General features: G+C 34.2%; 1 protein-coding gene across 2 annotated transcripts in view; it reads left to right on the top strand.

The window, feature by feature from the left end:
• The window catches only part of GALNT13 (polypeptide N-acetylgalactosaminyltransferase 13), a 458,838-nt gene extending 447,805 nt beyond the window's left edge, over positions 1–11,033 (top strand). The window contains exons 10-11 of one of the 2 annotated variants that reach the window (XM_088022151.1): positions 2,942–3,076; positions 10,878–11,033. In XM_088022151.1, the coding sequence (XP_087878277.1) occupies positions 2,942–3,076; positions 10,878–11,033 (291 nt within the window). Of the gene's footprint in view, positions 1–2,941; positions 3,077–10,847 lie in introns of both variants that reach the window. The other variant, XM_088022150.1, reaches the window with a different exon arrangement.
• Positions 11,034–15,580: the final 4,547 nt, after the last annotated feature.

The raw sequence follows: 15,580 nt of genomic DNA, 5'->3' as shown, positions 1-15,580 counted from the left end.
AAGGGGAACCCTCCTATACTGTTGGTGGGAATGCAAGCTGGTGTAACCCCTCTGGAAAACAGTATGGAGGTTCCTCAAACAGTTGAAAATAGAGCTACCATACGATCCAGCAATTTCACCACTGGGTATTTACCACAAATATACAAATGTAGCGATCTGAAGGGTTACGTGCACCCCAATGTTTATAGCAGCAATGTCCACAATAGACAAACTGTGGAAAGAGCCAAGATGTCCATCAACAGATGAATGGATAAAGAAGAAGTGGTATATATACACAATGGACTATTATGCAACCATCAAAAGGAATGAGATCTTGCCATTAGCAATGACGTGGATAGAACTGGAGGGTGTTATGCTGAGTGAAAGAAGTCAATCAGAGAAAGACATGTATCATATGACCTCAGTAATATGAGCAATTCTTAATCTCAGGAAACAAACTGAGTGTTGCTGGAGTGGTGAGGGGTGGGAGGGATGGGGTGGCTGGGTGATAGACATTGGGGTGGGTATGTGCTATGGTGAGCGCTGTGAATTGTGCAAGACTGTTGAATTACAGATCTGTACTTCTGAAACAAATAATGCAACATATGTTAAGACAAAAGAAAAAGAAGATGATAGCGGGAGGGGAAGAATGAAGGGGAGTAAGTCGGAGGGGGAGACGAACCATGAGAGACGATGGACTCTGAACAACAAACTGAGGGTTCTAGAGGGGAGGAGAGTGGGGGGATGGGTTAGCCTGGTGATGGGTCTTAAAGAGGGCACATTCTGCATGGAGCACTGGGTGTTATGTACAAACAATGAATCATGGAAGACTACATGAAAAACTAATGATGTAATGTATGGTGATTAACATAACAATAAAAATTAAAAAAAATTTTAGTCTATCCCAAAGTGAGTTCCATGAGCCTCCTATGGCAGGAGATATGAAAAAGCAGAAAGATGACAATGTTGGGTAAAAAGAGGATAGATATATAGGGTAAATAAGTGAGATCAAGCCTAATAATTTCCAGATAAAATCAAGAAAGATGTATATACTGGCATGCACTGACTTTTTATTATTATACAGAATAAAAACCACCCTAGAAACACTTCAGCATAAAAATGAGATTCTCAGGTATGAAAAATAAATTAATCCTCTTAATTATTCGTTCGGATTTGTTAACCAATTAATGCCAGAAAATAATGAAAGCATTATATACAGATCTTTTTAAAGGAAAAATTATTTGTGGGCCAAGTATTTAACATCAGTTAAATTTTTCTTCAAGTACAAAGGCCAAAGAAAGACAATTTCAGATAATATATATAGGCTCAGAAAATATTCTACGAATAAATCTTTCTTGAATGTAAGTCACTTAAAATAGCTACTGATTGACCGTAAAATGAATTACAGTTAGGACTTAAGGAACAAAGAAAGTGGTTGACTTCTCTCACTAGGTAAAGTTTCCCAACTATCATAAGAGACCTGAGGAGAAATCATTGTTCAGGCCGTAATTATACTCATACAAAATTACTGGCAGATGTGGATGCTTTGCTGTCTCCATTTACACTGGCATCTGTATACAACTAAAAGAGTATAATTTCTATGTGGAAAATTATACTTCACGTTAAAACAAAAGATAAAAGAAATTTCTCTAGAAATTTCGCTCCTTCAAATTAAGGTTTACTACTCAATTCATTTACTTAATTAAATATTTGTATTAAACTAAGTATTGTATTAATAAATACCATGTTTGGAAAGGATATAGTACTAATATCTGATGGGTGTTTCTTTTCTTAGTTTCATCATAATTACCATTAAAAGTATGTACATTAAAAAGTACTAAAGATAGGAAATTTTTTTTCTGAATGCCATACATGAAATCTGTATTTTGTATAGTTCAATTAAATGAACCTCATCTACTTCTCAAGTTTTTACATCTTTGTGAAGAATTTCTTTTGCATTTTTCTCCTACCACTTGTGATTTTCAGGGAAGCCCTGAGTCACAGTGCTGTAGAGGCAACCCCTTCAAGACTAATTTGTTCAGCTAACACACTAGGGCTCCAGAATTTATAGGGGAATATTGAGCTGACTTCCTCTGATTTTACCGGACTGTTACGGGAAACTAAAAGATCCTCGGATAAGCTTCCTCATTACGCTCCCTCTTGACATTGTAAAGAAAAAAAATACCCACAGAATACCAAACCATGCTTATCAGAGCAAACAGAAGAAAATAACTTTTGTAATTATTAACTTAATAATTCTCGTGACCCTTTAATAATCAATGTTATAAATAAATTATTCATGCCAGGAGTTTAAAACATAGAGATTATTATAGTATCAGTTTAAATTAGCTAACAGTGAATCTACACTCCACCTTAACATTTCTTGGATATTTTGAGAAGAACTGTAGCCAAGCCCAGCTATAACCATATGAGAAAGATAAGCACAGAGCCTACCTTTCTTTAATGAGGTCTCTAGAGAAGCTAATGCTACAACGTTTGGAAACACACTGACAATATTTAATAAAATGTACATGGTGTTCTTATGGAGAGAAAGATTTAAACGCCTTTATGAAAAACATCATTCTCTCTGTAGAGTTGGGGAATTGGTCGTACGGTGGTGACAACAAGGACTGCCTTCATACAGTCCCATATAGTTAACAAACTATTTTACTGAATCTGTTGTGAGGTATATAAGGCAAGTACAGTGCAGGAAATACAGTGCCAGTAAATAATGTGTTTAATAATTTAATTTGTTAAATTGAGGTTTCACAAAAACCTTATAACACAGATAACCCTGTCCCTATTTTGCAGTTGAGGAAAAGGACTAGCTTTCTCAAGATCACACAGCAGAGACCATTTGAAAACACAAGTTGATATGAATGCTTCCACAGAGAAATCTGCTATACTGTGACTTTTTTGTTTTTAAGGAGATTGTTTTATTAGTTGAATTTTATATTTTCAGGTATTTTCTTATACTGCTGACAAAGAAATCCGAACCGATGACTTGTGCTTGGATGTGTCTAGACTCAGTGGACCTGTAATTATGCTAAAATGCCACCACATGAGAGGAAATCAGTTATGGGAATATGATGCTGAGGTATAGTCTTTTCCTTAATTTACTTATTATTTAATGCTTAAACTCAGTTATATATTTCAAATACGCTTCAATCCTAAGCTATTTTTCTACCCTGGAAGAACTGTATTTTCAAGCATGCATGCTCCTATCTGATAGCATTAGGATGGTATAGTATATAAATAGGGTTTTGTCAAAGGAGTTCATTAGCATAAAAAATGAATAAGGAAAATAAAGTCATTTTTATGTGCTTACAGTGTGTTAGCACGTGTACGTGCTTAACATAAATTAGGCAAGGGACCAGCTATGCTTATCTGAGAGGTATGTATGAAGATGCACATTATAGGACAATATCAATAATATTTCCATTTTTCAAATTTTAAATTGTATACTGTTGTAATTGGTGAAATTTATCCTTCTCAATTTAAGGGGAAAAAAAAGAAAAAAGCTGATAAGATTACCATGAATGCTCTTTATAATAGTAAATACTTTGCAAAATTCAATAAACTAATTAGGCACATAATCAGCTAAGCGGCATTTTCTCAATATAGCACATCTTTCTGGTAGAAGAGAAGGAGAGAAAACAATAAAATTACGGTTGGGAATTTATAGCCAGGCAGTGTGTAAAAACCAGATCAACCATCAGATGGAGCTACTAAAAAAGAAATATTTTCTTCTCCATAAGGAAGTTGCCTTGAAACAGTTTCATTTCTTTCAGTTCTCTTGGCTTAGCAAAACGAATTGGGTCATCTGTGTTACATTTTCCACATTATTAAATGGTTGGTGACTTATTTAAGATAAGAAATAAGCTACTCTTGCAAGATAAATAATGCACTAGAGGCAAATGAATTTCACAAATGCAGTGTTCTACCTAAGCCTAAGATACACTTCCAGTGTAACATTTTAAAAACTACAGAGTCCTTGGTATTACTGATACTGCAATAAGGTCTTCTTTTTAAAAACTTTTTGAATGTTATTTCAATTTGCATGATGTTGTAGTTTCTTAGCAGGAAAACTTATTGAATTTTTATGTGATTTGAAACTGATTGTGTAGGGTTAAAATTTGGCTTTAAAATTTATGTAATATAACCATGCTCTTTGGACATACAATACCCTTCTTCTGGGACATAAGGAAGGGCAAATGTCCCGAATCTTTCCTATAATGCACCAGTGTGTTCTGTTCAGTCTCTTGTCTCCCCAATACCTCGTTTACTTCTGTCTGACCCCCCATTTTTTTCTCTTGAGGTCTCATCATCACCACTTTATATTAAGACTGCAGAAGATATTTCCTTCAATAATACATGGGGGTAAACCTGGAACCTTGGTTCCCTCCCTCTTCTATTAGGAAAAGTACAGATAAATGTACAGATAAAGGAGAAATCCTGCAAGTAGTATTTTTTAAAATAATTTGTTATTGTTGTTGTTGCTCTTGCTCTTTAGTTTTCACCAGGAGCCCAGAACTTCACTGGGCTTGCGCTAAAAGTAAAGAAATCTAGCATGTATTTCTAAGGAAAGGGGAATGAGTGTACATACTTTTTATAAGATGAAGCGGTGCTGAATTTCAGAATATCACTTAAAATCTTCAAACTTTTATCTTTGAGTAGATGATGGCTGCTATAGTCATAACTCAGATTCTTTAATTTCCGAAATAACTATATTGTTGGTACATAGGTGTATATTTTATGTTTTTATCAGCCAGTAGAAAGACTGTTGAATACTGAGGGATTTTGACAGAAAAGAGAAAAAAAAATAGGTTGCTTCACCTAGGACATAGAAGTGATTTTTGTAAATTTACTATTTTGGATAACTAATAGTTATATATTGTAGGATTTTTCAAGCATTGTGATATTTTGTATCATGTAAACTTTGTTTCTAGAACACACACAAAAAAGCTTATAATATGCCATAAATATTGAGAGATCGTTTTTAAATGAACAATCTGATCATTGCAATGATTATGTAACATAGCTTACTCTACTCTCCTATATATTTATGTTTTCAAAATTCAATTGTGATGTTCAACCTGCCTAAATTTAATATTTTAAATCAAAGTATAGATTTTTTGCCAAATTTATGAATGTATAAATCACAATGTAGAGAAGTCACAAAAGAATCAAATAATTGTAGGAATCATGAATTGCCTTTCTGGAAATTTCAGCTTTGAATAAGATTGATTTTATTTGTGAAAAAGAAAGAGCCTTTTTTTTATTTTAAAGAAATTGAAATACAATACTTGAGGTCACTTTAGTCTACAGAATAGTCCCAACCCTTGCCACCCAAAGTGTGATTCTGGGACTAGTAACATCACCTGGGAACTCTTTAAAACTTAGGAATCTGAGAACCCTACTAGACACACTGTATCAGAATCTACCTTTTAACAAATCCCCAGGTCGGGCACCTGGGTGGCTCAGTCGGTTAAGTGGCTGCCTTTGTCTCAGGTCATGATCCCAGAGTCCTGGGATTGAGTCCCACATCGGGCTCCCTGCTCCGCGGGAAGCCTGCTTCTCCCTCTCCCAATCCCCCTGCTTGTGTTCCCTCTCTCGCTGTTTCTTTCTGTCAAATAAATAAAATCTTAAAAAAAAAAAAAAATCCCCAGGTCATTTACATATATATTGAAGTTTGAGAAGGACAGGTCTAGACAGTGGCTAAACATCTACTTATCTTCCTTAGTCTTTATACACTGTTGGAATTACTGTAGAGTTAGGAAAAAGCATAAATACACTTTGGAAAATGACAGGCCTCAAGGAGAGATGGGGGAGAGGGAGGGAGCCCATGGGTGAGAGAGGCTGAGATGGGAAAGAGGAGTCATTGCCAAGTAGCCCTGGTCTGGCATCCACCCCGTGGGAAGTAGAAAGTACTCCTTGCTACTTCTTTAATTAAATTCTTTATCTACTGCTGTCAAAGGCAAAATTATTTTTCTTTGAGAAACCTCTGAGGTGGTGTACTATCAAAGCAGAATAAAACTTGGTGAAGTTCACAGAATTACAAGACCTGAAACTTTTCTTAAGTTCTCTTCTTTCAGCCTGTATCAGGAGGAAAGTAAGCACAAAGATCACACCACCAGCAGCAGGGACGGAGTTCAGTTCTAAGAAAGTAATCCAAGAAAGCTAGTTACCAGTACAATGTGAATCTCGCAGCGTGAAGAGCTCAAATATTCCATCACTTTATCACCCATAATACTTGCAGTTTTAGAAAAGCAAGTCGTAAATAGGAGAATTATTGGAATATGTAGGGAAAAGCTGAAAGAGTATCATAAAGCCTCAAAACATGGAGTCTATCCAGTTTGCTTCTTAGGTGAGTGATGGGGGGAAAGAAAGGGAATGAAATTTATTGAGTGTCTAAAATTTCATCTGTTTTCTCAAGCAACTCTAACAATAGGCCGAGAAGATAATATTATTATTTGTATTCCTCACAATATAAAATGTAAGCTTAGAGTGTTTAAATAGCTTCTCTAGGTTTTAGACCTCAGGTTTCTGGCACTGAATTTAGTAATCTTTCTACTATACTACATTGCCTCTTTCTACTATACCACATTGAAAAACTAGGAACAATTAGGTGCTTTTAATGATGCTGATCTGAAAAGCTAAATGTATTACTATAATAAATGAAAGGAATTATTAAATATTATCAGTTATTTGTGGTACCAAATTTTATTCACATAGAATTTCTCCTTTCCTTAATAACTGGAAAGATATTCTGCAATAAACATTATCTATTTAGTTGAACAGTCATAAAACTACTTTGTCAGTATGGTCTGATTGCTTACAAACTTTACACATATTCATAATACAATTATGATCTAATTGCTTCTCCTTTTATTTGAATGAAACTAAGCACATGTTGGTAATAAATACATGTCTTGGCCAACTTTGATTCTAAATATAGAGGTTCCTACCTTCTTAGCTAAATATTTTTTAACAGCCATGAATTTAATTCGGTACCACTTTATAGTGGTTAAATGTGTTCAATTTGAGGGCAACTGAGCATCATTAGCAAAATTACAAGATCCTCCCCGGTCTAGAATCTCTTAAATAAATTACCTGAACACTTTGTTGCTATGAAAGCCATTGCCACAGAATTAAAACAAAAAAAAAAAGAAAAAAGGAACCCTATATTTCATCTCACTGAAACATTTTAAGGATGATTTTTAGGGACGCCTAGGTGGCTCAGTCGGTTATGCATCTGCCTTTGGCTCAGGTCATGATCCCGGAGTTCCAGGATCAAGTCCTGTGTCGGGTTCCCGGCTCAGATGGGGGTCTGCTTCTTCCTATCCCTCTTCTCCTTCTCTCTCTCTCTCTCTCTCTCTCTCGCTCACTCTCTCAAATAAATAAAATCCTTAAAAAAAGATTATTATTATAAAGTCCTATCATCCATCCATTCAATTTTATTCAGATTTTCTTATATTCTGTTTGAACATTGCAGTTGTGTTCCAATCCATCTGAAATTTACATTTTCTGACAATAAATGCACATAATCACATTTCTTTTAGAACATCCAAGCAGCTATATACAGTGTAAGAATCTAATTTTAGAACAGAACACTTATGCTCAACAAACACTATGCAACAAAGAAAAAAATAAGGGAGCAAAATATGATGCTAAAAATAAGTCTTGTTTTTCATGTGACTGAGCAAGTTGACTGAGAAAATGAATTCAATATCCATCTGTATCCAGTGTTTCCCAGAGTCACTAGATAAAGGATTTTTTTCAGTAGGTAAAATATGTCTGATTGATATTTACTGAAATCACAGAAGCTTATATTTATACTTTACTTAAAACCTCCTCTTTTATTTATTTACCTTTATCAGAAAGCAGGTAAATGGCAATATAATTTCAAGGTAAGTAATCTATAATGGCAACCTGGCCATTTCCCTGTGTAGAACTCCTAATAAAAACAGTGGCTCAGTTTACCTTTAGAAGGCTGTGTATATCTGACTAGCATTACCTTTCCATATTCCCATTGACCCCAAAGCTGTGGTTTCTTACATAGACTCAATTAGTGAATAGGAACTTCCGTAGTATAGTAGTGTAATTTTAGTTCTTGTTTCTTAAACATTGACACTTGGTCTTTAGAATACTCATATTCTTTTCTAATGAAACACAGTTCACCTTCTCAGATCACATTTAATATTTTGAATAATAACTTTATTATATTAATTTTTAAAAAATTATGATTTTGTACTATATCAACAGGGGAAATCTTACTGCCTTGGCTATTAAATATCTGTAACAGTCTGTTTTTTCTTACTTTGTTTATCATCATATATAACAATTGAGTTTCATTTTAAACTTTTTAACTCTTTCAACTAAACTTCATTTTAGTATGGCATGTTTTACACCGAGGCCTATGTGATTGACTCTAGTCAACCATGCAGTCACTTCTTCTCATTATCACATTTTGCACTTAGTGCTTTTTAATAAAGAAGGTGCTTTCTTTAAAGAAAGTGCATACAAAAGTATGACTTGATTTTACAATTTTGTAAGTCTTACTTTGTCATTCACCTTGTTTTCCTAGCCTGATTTCAATAGTAATTGCCTCTTCAAAAGGGTAGATTGAGGGATACTCCATGACACATCTTGTCTTAGATAGTAAACCATACAGATATGTTTAAAAACAGGAGTTATAATCATTTTCTTGCATATCTTAAAGCAGTATGGCTAAAATTCTGTCAGGAAATACTAGTGCTTTATACCTCAGAGGAGAATAATTAAGTAATGTTATAAACAAAAACCAATACTAGCTTAGGGTTCATATTACCTTGTTTTTTAGTCAATATTTTAAATGAAGCAATAGGAAAAGATATGTGGCAGTATGCTTCCTATCAGCTGGTTATGTCACGTTACCTTCAAAATTGAGTGAACGTGACAGTCTTCCAGTGTTGTGAGAGGCATTTGCAACAAGTATGGTAAGGGCTGATATGCTTAATAAAGAGGATTTAAAGGAAAAAGAAATGTACACCCAATATAAAAATAAGCAAAGTCTTGAATAATCAGCACAGGAGAAATATTTAAATTAACTTTATTTTTCCATTTTCATTGGCTATTTGTAACTATCAAAAATACATACATAAAAAATCATTTCATCTGTGTTCTTTTATCTCTTTCTTTAGCCTCTGTCAAGAAATGTTTTTAATGGGACACACAATACTGGTGTAGGTGTAGTAAAACTGACATGCAATACAGTACCCTGGCATATCATAAGCACAAGAAATGTTAGCTGCTACTGTTATTATTACAAAATAATTTTAAAGCTTTGCCAGTATGTATTAAAATGCTCATACCTTTTCACCTTGTGATTTCACATCTAAGGATCATTTCTGAATAAATGGTTATAGATGTGGAAAGAGATGTTCAGAGATGTTTGTTACAGCATTATTTATAATAGCTCCAAACTGGAAAAATAGTCCCCCCCAAATGGAAAAGTGAAATGATTTCTGGCAAATCTACTTTGTAGAAATTGTGTGTTTCTTATGTTTTTAGATTATTTTAATGATAAGACAGATAATAAGAAATGATAAGAAAACCCATGATAAAGTGGGAGTATATATGGATGACCACAATTAATACATTTGCATAATATAAACACTAAGAATAACTAGAAAACACATAAAATATTAGTAATTGGTATCTCTTCTAGACAGAATACTCAGAAAAATAAGTAAACTACACTTCTTTTTCAAACAAATGAAAACACTAAATGTTTTTGTAGGTTTTTTTTAAATGAAAAATACCCTTCATCTCAATGGGATTATTTGAGAGTTCTAATTTTTCTTCTGGTTTAATGGCTTTTCAGAAGCATCAGGAGTGAAAGTTCTTTGAATTTTTTTCATGGTCATTCATATGATAATATTTTGGGGGAAATATTACAAATGTTTTTTCATGGAAAAAAATTATACTGTACTTACATTCTGGAGTTATATTTCCTGAGTATAAGTGAGATCAAGTTTTGTTTCATTTTAAACGAAGGGCGACTTTATAATTCATTTTTCTTTTTAATAACAGGTGAAATCCACAATCACTAACACTGGAGTCTTTGATGTTAACATGACATTTATCAAGAAAAATTTGATTTAAAAAAACATCACTGAAGGTAGAGGATTAACAAGCTTAGGAATTTTAGACAATATAGATAGGAAATTCAGGTATGGTTAAAAAAAAACAAAAATGAAAACAAAACTAGCCTCCTTAATAAATCAAACGAAGTTCATTAACTTTCTAATTGACATTTAGATGAATGTGGCCATGCCTATGTGCAACTCTGTTAACATAGGTTAGCCCTGTGAAAACGTAGTGGCAACAATTCAAGTACCCCACTGTACAAAGTGAAGCAAAGAGTTAAAGCTAAATCATCCCCTAGATTTTCCCTTGGATCCACTCAAATTTAGGGCAAAGGAATGAAGAAGGCAAGAACCATAACTGAAAACTCTCTGGATATTCAGCGGTTTTAAATATCTCTTCACAAAATAACTCATTTAGCACTAAAAAACATTTTATCCCTAGAATGAACACTGAGAATATACCTTTTCTGTCCAAAATAACCTTTGCTTAAAATGTTTCACCATTTGATCTCAGGCTTTTCTCCAGCTTCCCAGGCTTATCTTCATTTACACCTACTTACTACAGTTGATACTAACGCCATCTAAAAAGGAGGTGGCTCCTAGCTCCATGGATGCAATTACTGTGATGTGTGCTTGCCATCCTTATCCAGTAGAAATTGTATGTTGCTGAGAATGATTGATTGATTACTGCCTTTGTACTTGATTTTGTCATTATTCATTATTTTCTTTGTCAAACAGACCCACACTCTTCTTCACATAATCACCCAGTCCTGTCTCTCAGTAAGCAAAGTAGCTGATGGCTCCCAGCAGTCCACTGTGGAAACATGTAATGATAGCCCTTTGCAAAAATGGCTACTAAGAAACTATACAAGAATGGAAGTTTTTAGAAATATTTTTGAGAATCCTACTGATTATATTCTCTAATAAGTTTTGGAAGTTTGTGTTGTAGACTGTGTTAAATTTATTTTACTATTTTTGTTATGTTCTGTTATCGAAATCTAGAAACTTCTTTAAAATGTACTTAAGAAAAATCTGTATGTGCTGTTTCTCCATGGAATTATTTTTCTGTCTTTTACTTCTTAGCTGCTTATTAATTCGGAAGCTGACTATATTAAGTATTCTTTGGTCTATTATTAATTAATAAGTATTTTCCAGTTTTCACTTTATTGCAAATATTTATACATGCATAAATATAATTAATGGAATACATTATGAAATTAGCTCCTTTTTAGGCTAACTATAGCCATGTTTATGTAACAGTAGATTTTGCATTAGAGCTGAGAAAAATCAGTTAAAAAAAATCTAACATAGCCAAAAAAAGGATTGTTTTTGGAACATTAAAATTAATTTTATTAATTTTTATTCCAGTACTTCCATTGTGTGCAGATTTAGGAGAGCTTTTCTAAAATCTACTTTAACCTGAAACTTTAAGCAAATGCATTTTTAAAAACTAAGATGTAATTTTCAATAACTTTATAAATTATATCTAAGTATTTCTTGGTGGTTGGCAAAGTGATATAGTAATAAAAGCTTTTTAAAAATTTTATCTCTTATCACTTGTGTGATTTGTGAATATCTTCTCAGTAAGCAATAAAATGAATCCTTATTCAGTTGAAGTTAAAAAACTTACAGAATTTTTAGAAAGAGTGCAAATAAGTATATGTCCTTGTTCTTGATCTTAGGGGATTATTGTCCTGTAAATAAAGGATATTACATTGTGCAGCACCTTCCTATGAGAACACGTGGGAAGTTAGGGCATTATTCTGGTTCCAGTGAACCAGTTAAATGTTAGTAGAAGACACAATTGAGCTTGGAATGCTCATGACAAGGCTGAATGAGGTATAGAGAGGTGAGGAGAGAAGGGGCATTGTTTACATTAGAACTATATTTGAGATGTGTTAGAAAGCTGGGAAAGTCTGGACTCTGCACAGAGAACTTGTGTACAAGGCAATGTACATATATTATGTTTGTTTCCAAAGCATACCTGGCAGTGTAACGCCCAGCAAGGGGTCTTCTTAGGCTTAACTAGACATTTAGTCTCCTGAGTTTACTTACAGAATTCTCGGACAGAAACCACAACTTGCTTCTCTCAGCAGACCTTGTAGCAATTCATATTAGCCTTAGGGGAGCCAGCTTTTCCACAGGTGACAGCCTGCTTGAGGAGATGAGAGCCTTATCAGGCTGGTGTGGCAACCATCCCAGCTTGATAGGTTTATGACCCATGGAGACAGATCTCTGTTAACAACTCCACAGGCCCAGCTCCCAGGAAGCCAAGAGCATATGCAGAATTACAAGTCTTGGCGCTTTGAGAAGTCCACGATTTGTTTCTTATCAGGTATTTGCAATGAAGTTTATCAGATACAGATGCAGTTTATCTTTCAGAGGTTATTTCCACCATAAGCAATGTTGCCTAGAAACATGTTAACATTGTTACTCTTACCAGATTGCTAAAGGATCACAGTTACATAGTTGACTAAAGGTTAACTTTTTTAAGCAGCAGAGAGGAGGGCATTTTTAAACACTCGTAAGTATAATTATGCATTTTCTGACAAAGAATCTGATTCCTCAGAATGATTTAGTAGCTTGCCCAAATTTTCATGGCTAGGAATTCACACGTAGGTCTGTCTGACCCTAAACTGGTCTTTCTCCTGCACTCCATTAAAAAGAAGAGGTTTTTGGTGAGTTGTTATCTTTATGATGGTGGCTTTTGACTAATGAATTCCTTCAAAGAAAATACTTTTTACCAAAAAAATACTAACATTTTTAAAACTATCATTATTTGTGTACTTGACAACACATATTCGATCTGATCCTTAAAGTCACATATTTTTTTTAATATTTTTTTATTGTAACCATTAGAGACGATGGACTCTGAAAAACAAACTGAGGGTTCTAGAGGGGAGGGGGGTGGGGGGATGGGTTAGCCTGGTGATGGGTATTAAAGAGGGCACATTTTGCGTGGAGCACTGGGTGTTATGCACAAACAATGAATCATGGAACACTACATCAAAAACTAATGATGTAATGTATGGTGATTCACATACTTTTAAAAAAAAAAGATCTAATAAAAGCAAGCAAAGGCGAATGGCTTTTTTCGAAAGAAGACATATATACACAAAGGACCTCAGGTATGTAACAAAAATAAAGAATATTTTGTTGATTTTAACTAAAACTTTCTAGGAAAAAAAATGTTTGTTTTGTATCTTTTTTTTTTCAAGTTGGTGTCTGGTTCATAAGCCAACAGCATCTTTTCTGGCACCATAAGCATAAGTCAACCATCTTCTTGCCTATCTTGGGCCTTTGGCCATTTCGTCTTCTCTCTCTGTCTCTCTCTCTCTCTCTGTCTCTCTTTTTTGTATAAATAGCTTGATTTCATGTATTGAAAGAGCAACAAAAGCCTCAATCTTGAAATCTCTTTCCTGTCTAATAGCCTTGTGCTTTTAATTTCCTGCTCGTTGCCAATGAGGCATCCCACCACAAGCCTGTTTTCCATTCAGTCTTTCCTCAGGACAGTACAGCCCAGGGTATGCAGTCCTAATCCAAACAAATTAAAATTGTCCAGGCAGTGTTTCTCCACCGTTTTTATTGCATCTGCCCTGCATTTTTTTTAAATCCAACTTTCAGTGTAATTTCAAGAGCTGCCCCGTGCAAAAATGTTTGTTTACCCTTAATTTTAGTATTGGCAACAAAAGTATATGGTGTGCTGTTTCTCGAGATATACCTGCAAATCACCTCCCATACATTCAAACGCTTTTCTTCTGGTTTAGGGTTTTTCATATAAAATGGTTCTAGGCATTGCCCATGAAACTGAGCAGAAATGTATATAATACGTGTGCATAAATTAATATGTATAAAACACGTGGTCTTAAAATGTGTATCTGGGGGTGCATGGTTAGCTCAGATGGTTAAGTGTCTGCCTTCAGCACGGGTCATGATCTCTGGGTCCTGGGATCAAGCCCCAAGTCGGGCTCCTGGCTCAGCAGGGAGTCTGCTTTTCCTTCTTCCTCAGCCTCTCTCCCCTGCTCATCATCTCTCTCTCTTTTTGTCTCAAATGAATAAATTAAAAAAATCTTTAAAATGTATATCTGAAAAGTTCAAAAAATATGATTTCAAAATATAAATGTAAACTCAAAACAGAAGACATGTGATGACTGGTTCACATGCTACAATTACTGGAATTATATTTCAGCATTCAGGCACTGAGAGGATGCTTATTAATGAATATCGTTATTATGCACAAAGTAAAATGCACATATAATATTTCAAAACATATGACCATAACATCTCTTTCTATATTTGGTATTGCTATTTTTTAAGATGCTTAAAAATGAAAACCAAAATATGGTGAGCATACTATCAAGTAACACAGGTCTTTGTTGCTATTGCTATGATAATCATTCGTGTACACTGAATGTCTCATAGGCACAGATACTATGGAGTGTTTAGTATTTTGAAATGGGAACATCTCTAGCGGTTTTGTTCATTTGGGTCACAGCTGTGACATCTCTTTGCATGTTTACCAAATGGTTACTGAATCAACACATGCCTAAGAAAACTAAGCTTTTGTGAAAGCATGTTAATATTTGCAGCCCTCAAGTGAACTCAGAGCTCACAAATGGGCTTTTTGCAAAGGAGCCTGAATTCTTGGCAATGCATGATAAATGTCAGCCAATTTCTTTAACCATCTGCAGCTAAAGGTGCATTAGACAACGAAGAAACTGTAACCGTGAAACTTGTGTAATAATTCAGAGCCATGTGTATAGTTCATTTTACAAACATATCACTGTGTGCACTAAAAAAAATTATAAAGGATTTTTTAAAAGAGATTTAATCTAATGAACTAGTGAAGTTAAAGATAAAATAGGTTGCACTGATTATTGGTTATCTTTTACAGAGACTCACCTTGAGACATGTTAACAGTAACCAATGCCTCGATGAACCTTCTGAAGAAGACAAAATGGTTCCTACCATGCAGGACTGTAGTGGAAGCAGATCCCAACAATGGCTGCTAAGGAACATGACATTGGGGGCATGAAGATTGTTTCCCAAAGCCATGAAAGTGTCTACACTTTTGTTTTTCCATTATTTCAATTAGGGAAAGATATTAACTTTGCTGAATTGAAGGTTTTAAAATCCTTTTAGTATTCTAAAATACAGTTGTTTATAATTCATTTTTAGGAATGTTTGCTTATTTCCCTACTAAAATTTGTATCTGATCAAAAGAAGCACATACAATATAAATAACAGCAAACTGTTATTAAACATCAGAACAACTTGAAAAATAAATTGGGTTTGCTTTAAAACAATAATCTCTATTGTCCTCATCTCATAAGGTCAGTCAGGGGCTTATTTTAATTTTTTTTTTTTGTCATAGTGATTGAAAGAGAGACAGTGTAAATGCCTTATAAAATATCTTCATTATGATATATTATCAATTGTTTTAAAAACTCACTCTGTTTCTAATGGACCTT

The sequence above is a fragment of the Eumetopias jubatus genome, unplaced genomic scaffold (genome assembly GCF_037043125.1).
Source record: "Eumetopias jubatus isolate StellerSeaLion01/CBP00866 unplaced genomic scaffold, mEumJub1_p1.0 scaffold_3, whole genome shotgun sequence".
Classification (NCBI taxonomy): domain Eukaryota; kingdom Metazoa; phylum Chordata; class Mammalia; order Carnivora; family Otariidae; genus Eumetopias; species Eumetopias jubatus.
Note: the sequence above shows the minus strand (reverse complement) of the source record. Positions and strands in the feature narration are given on the sequence as shown.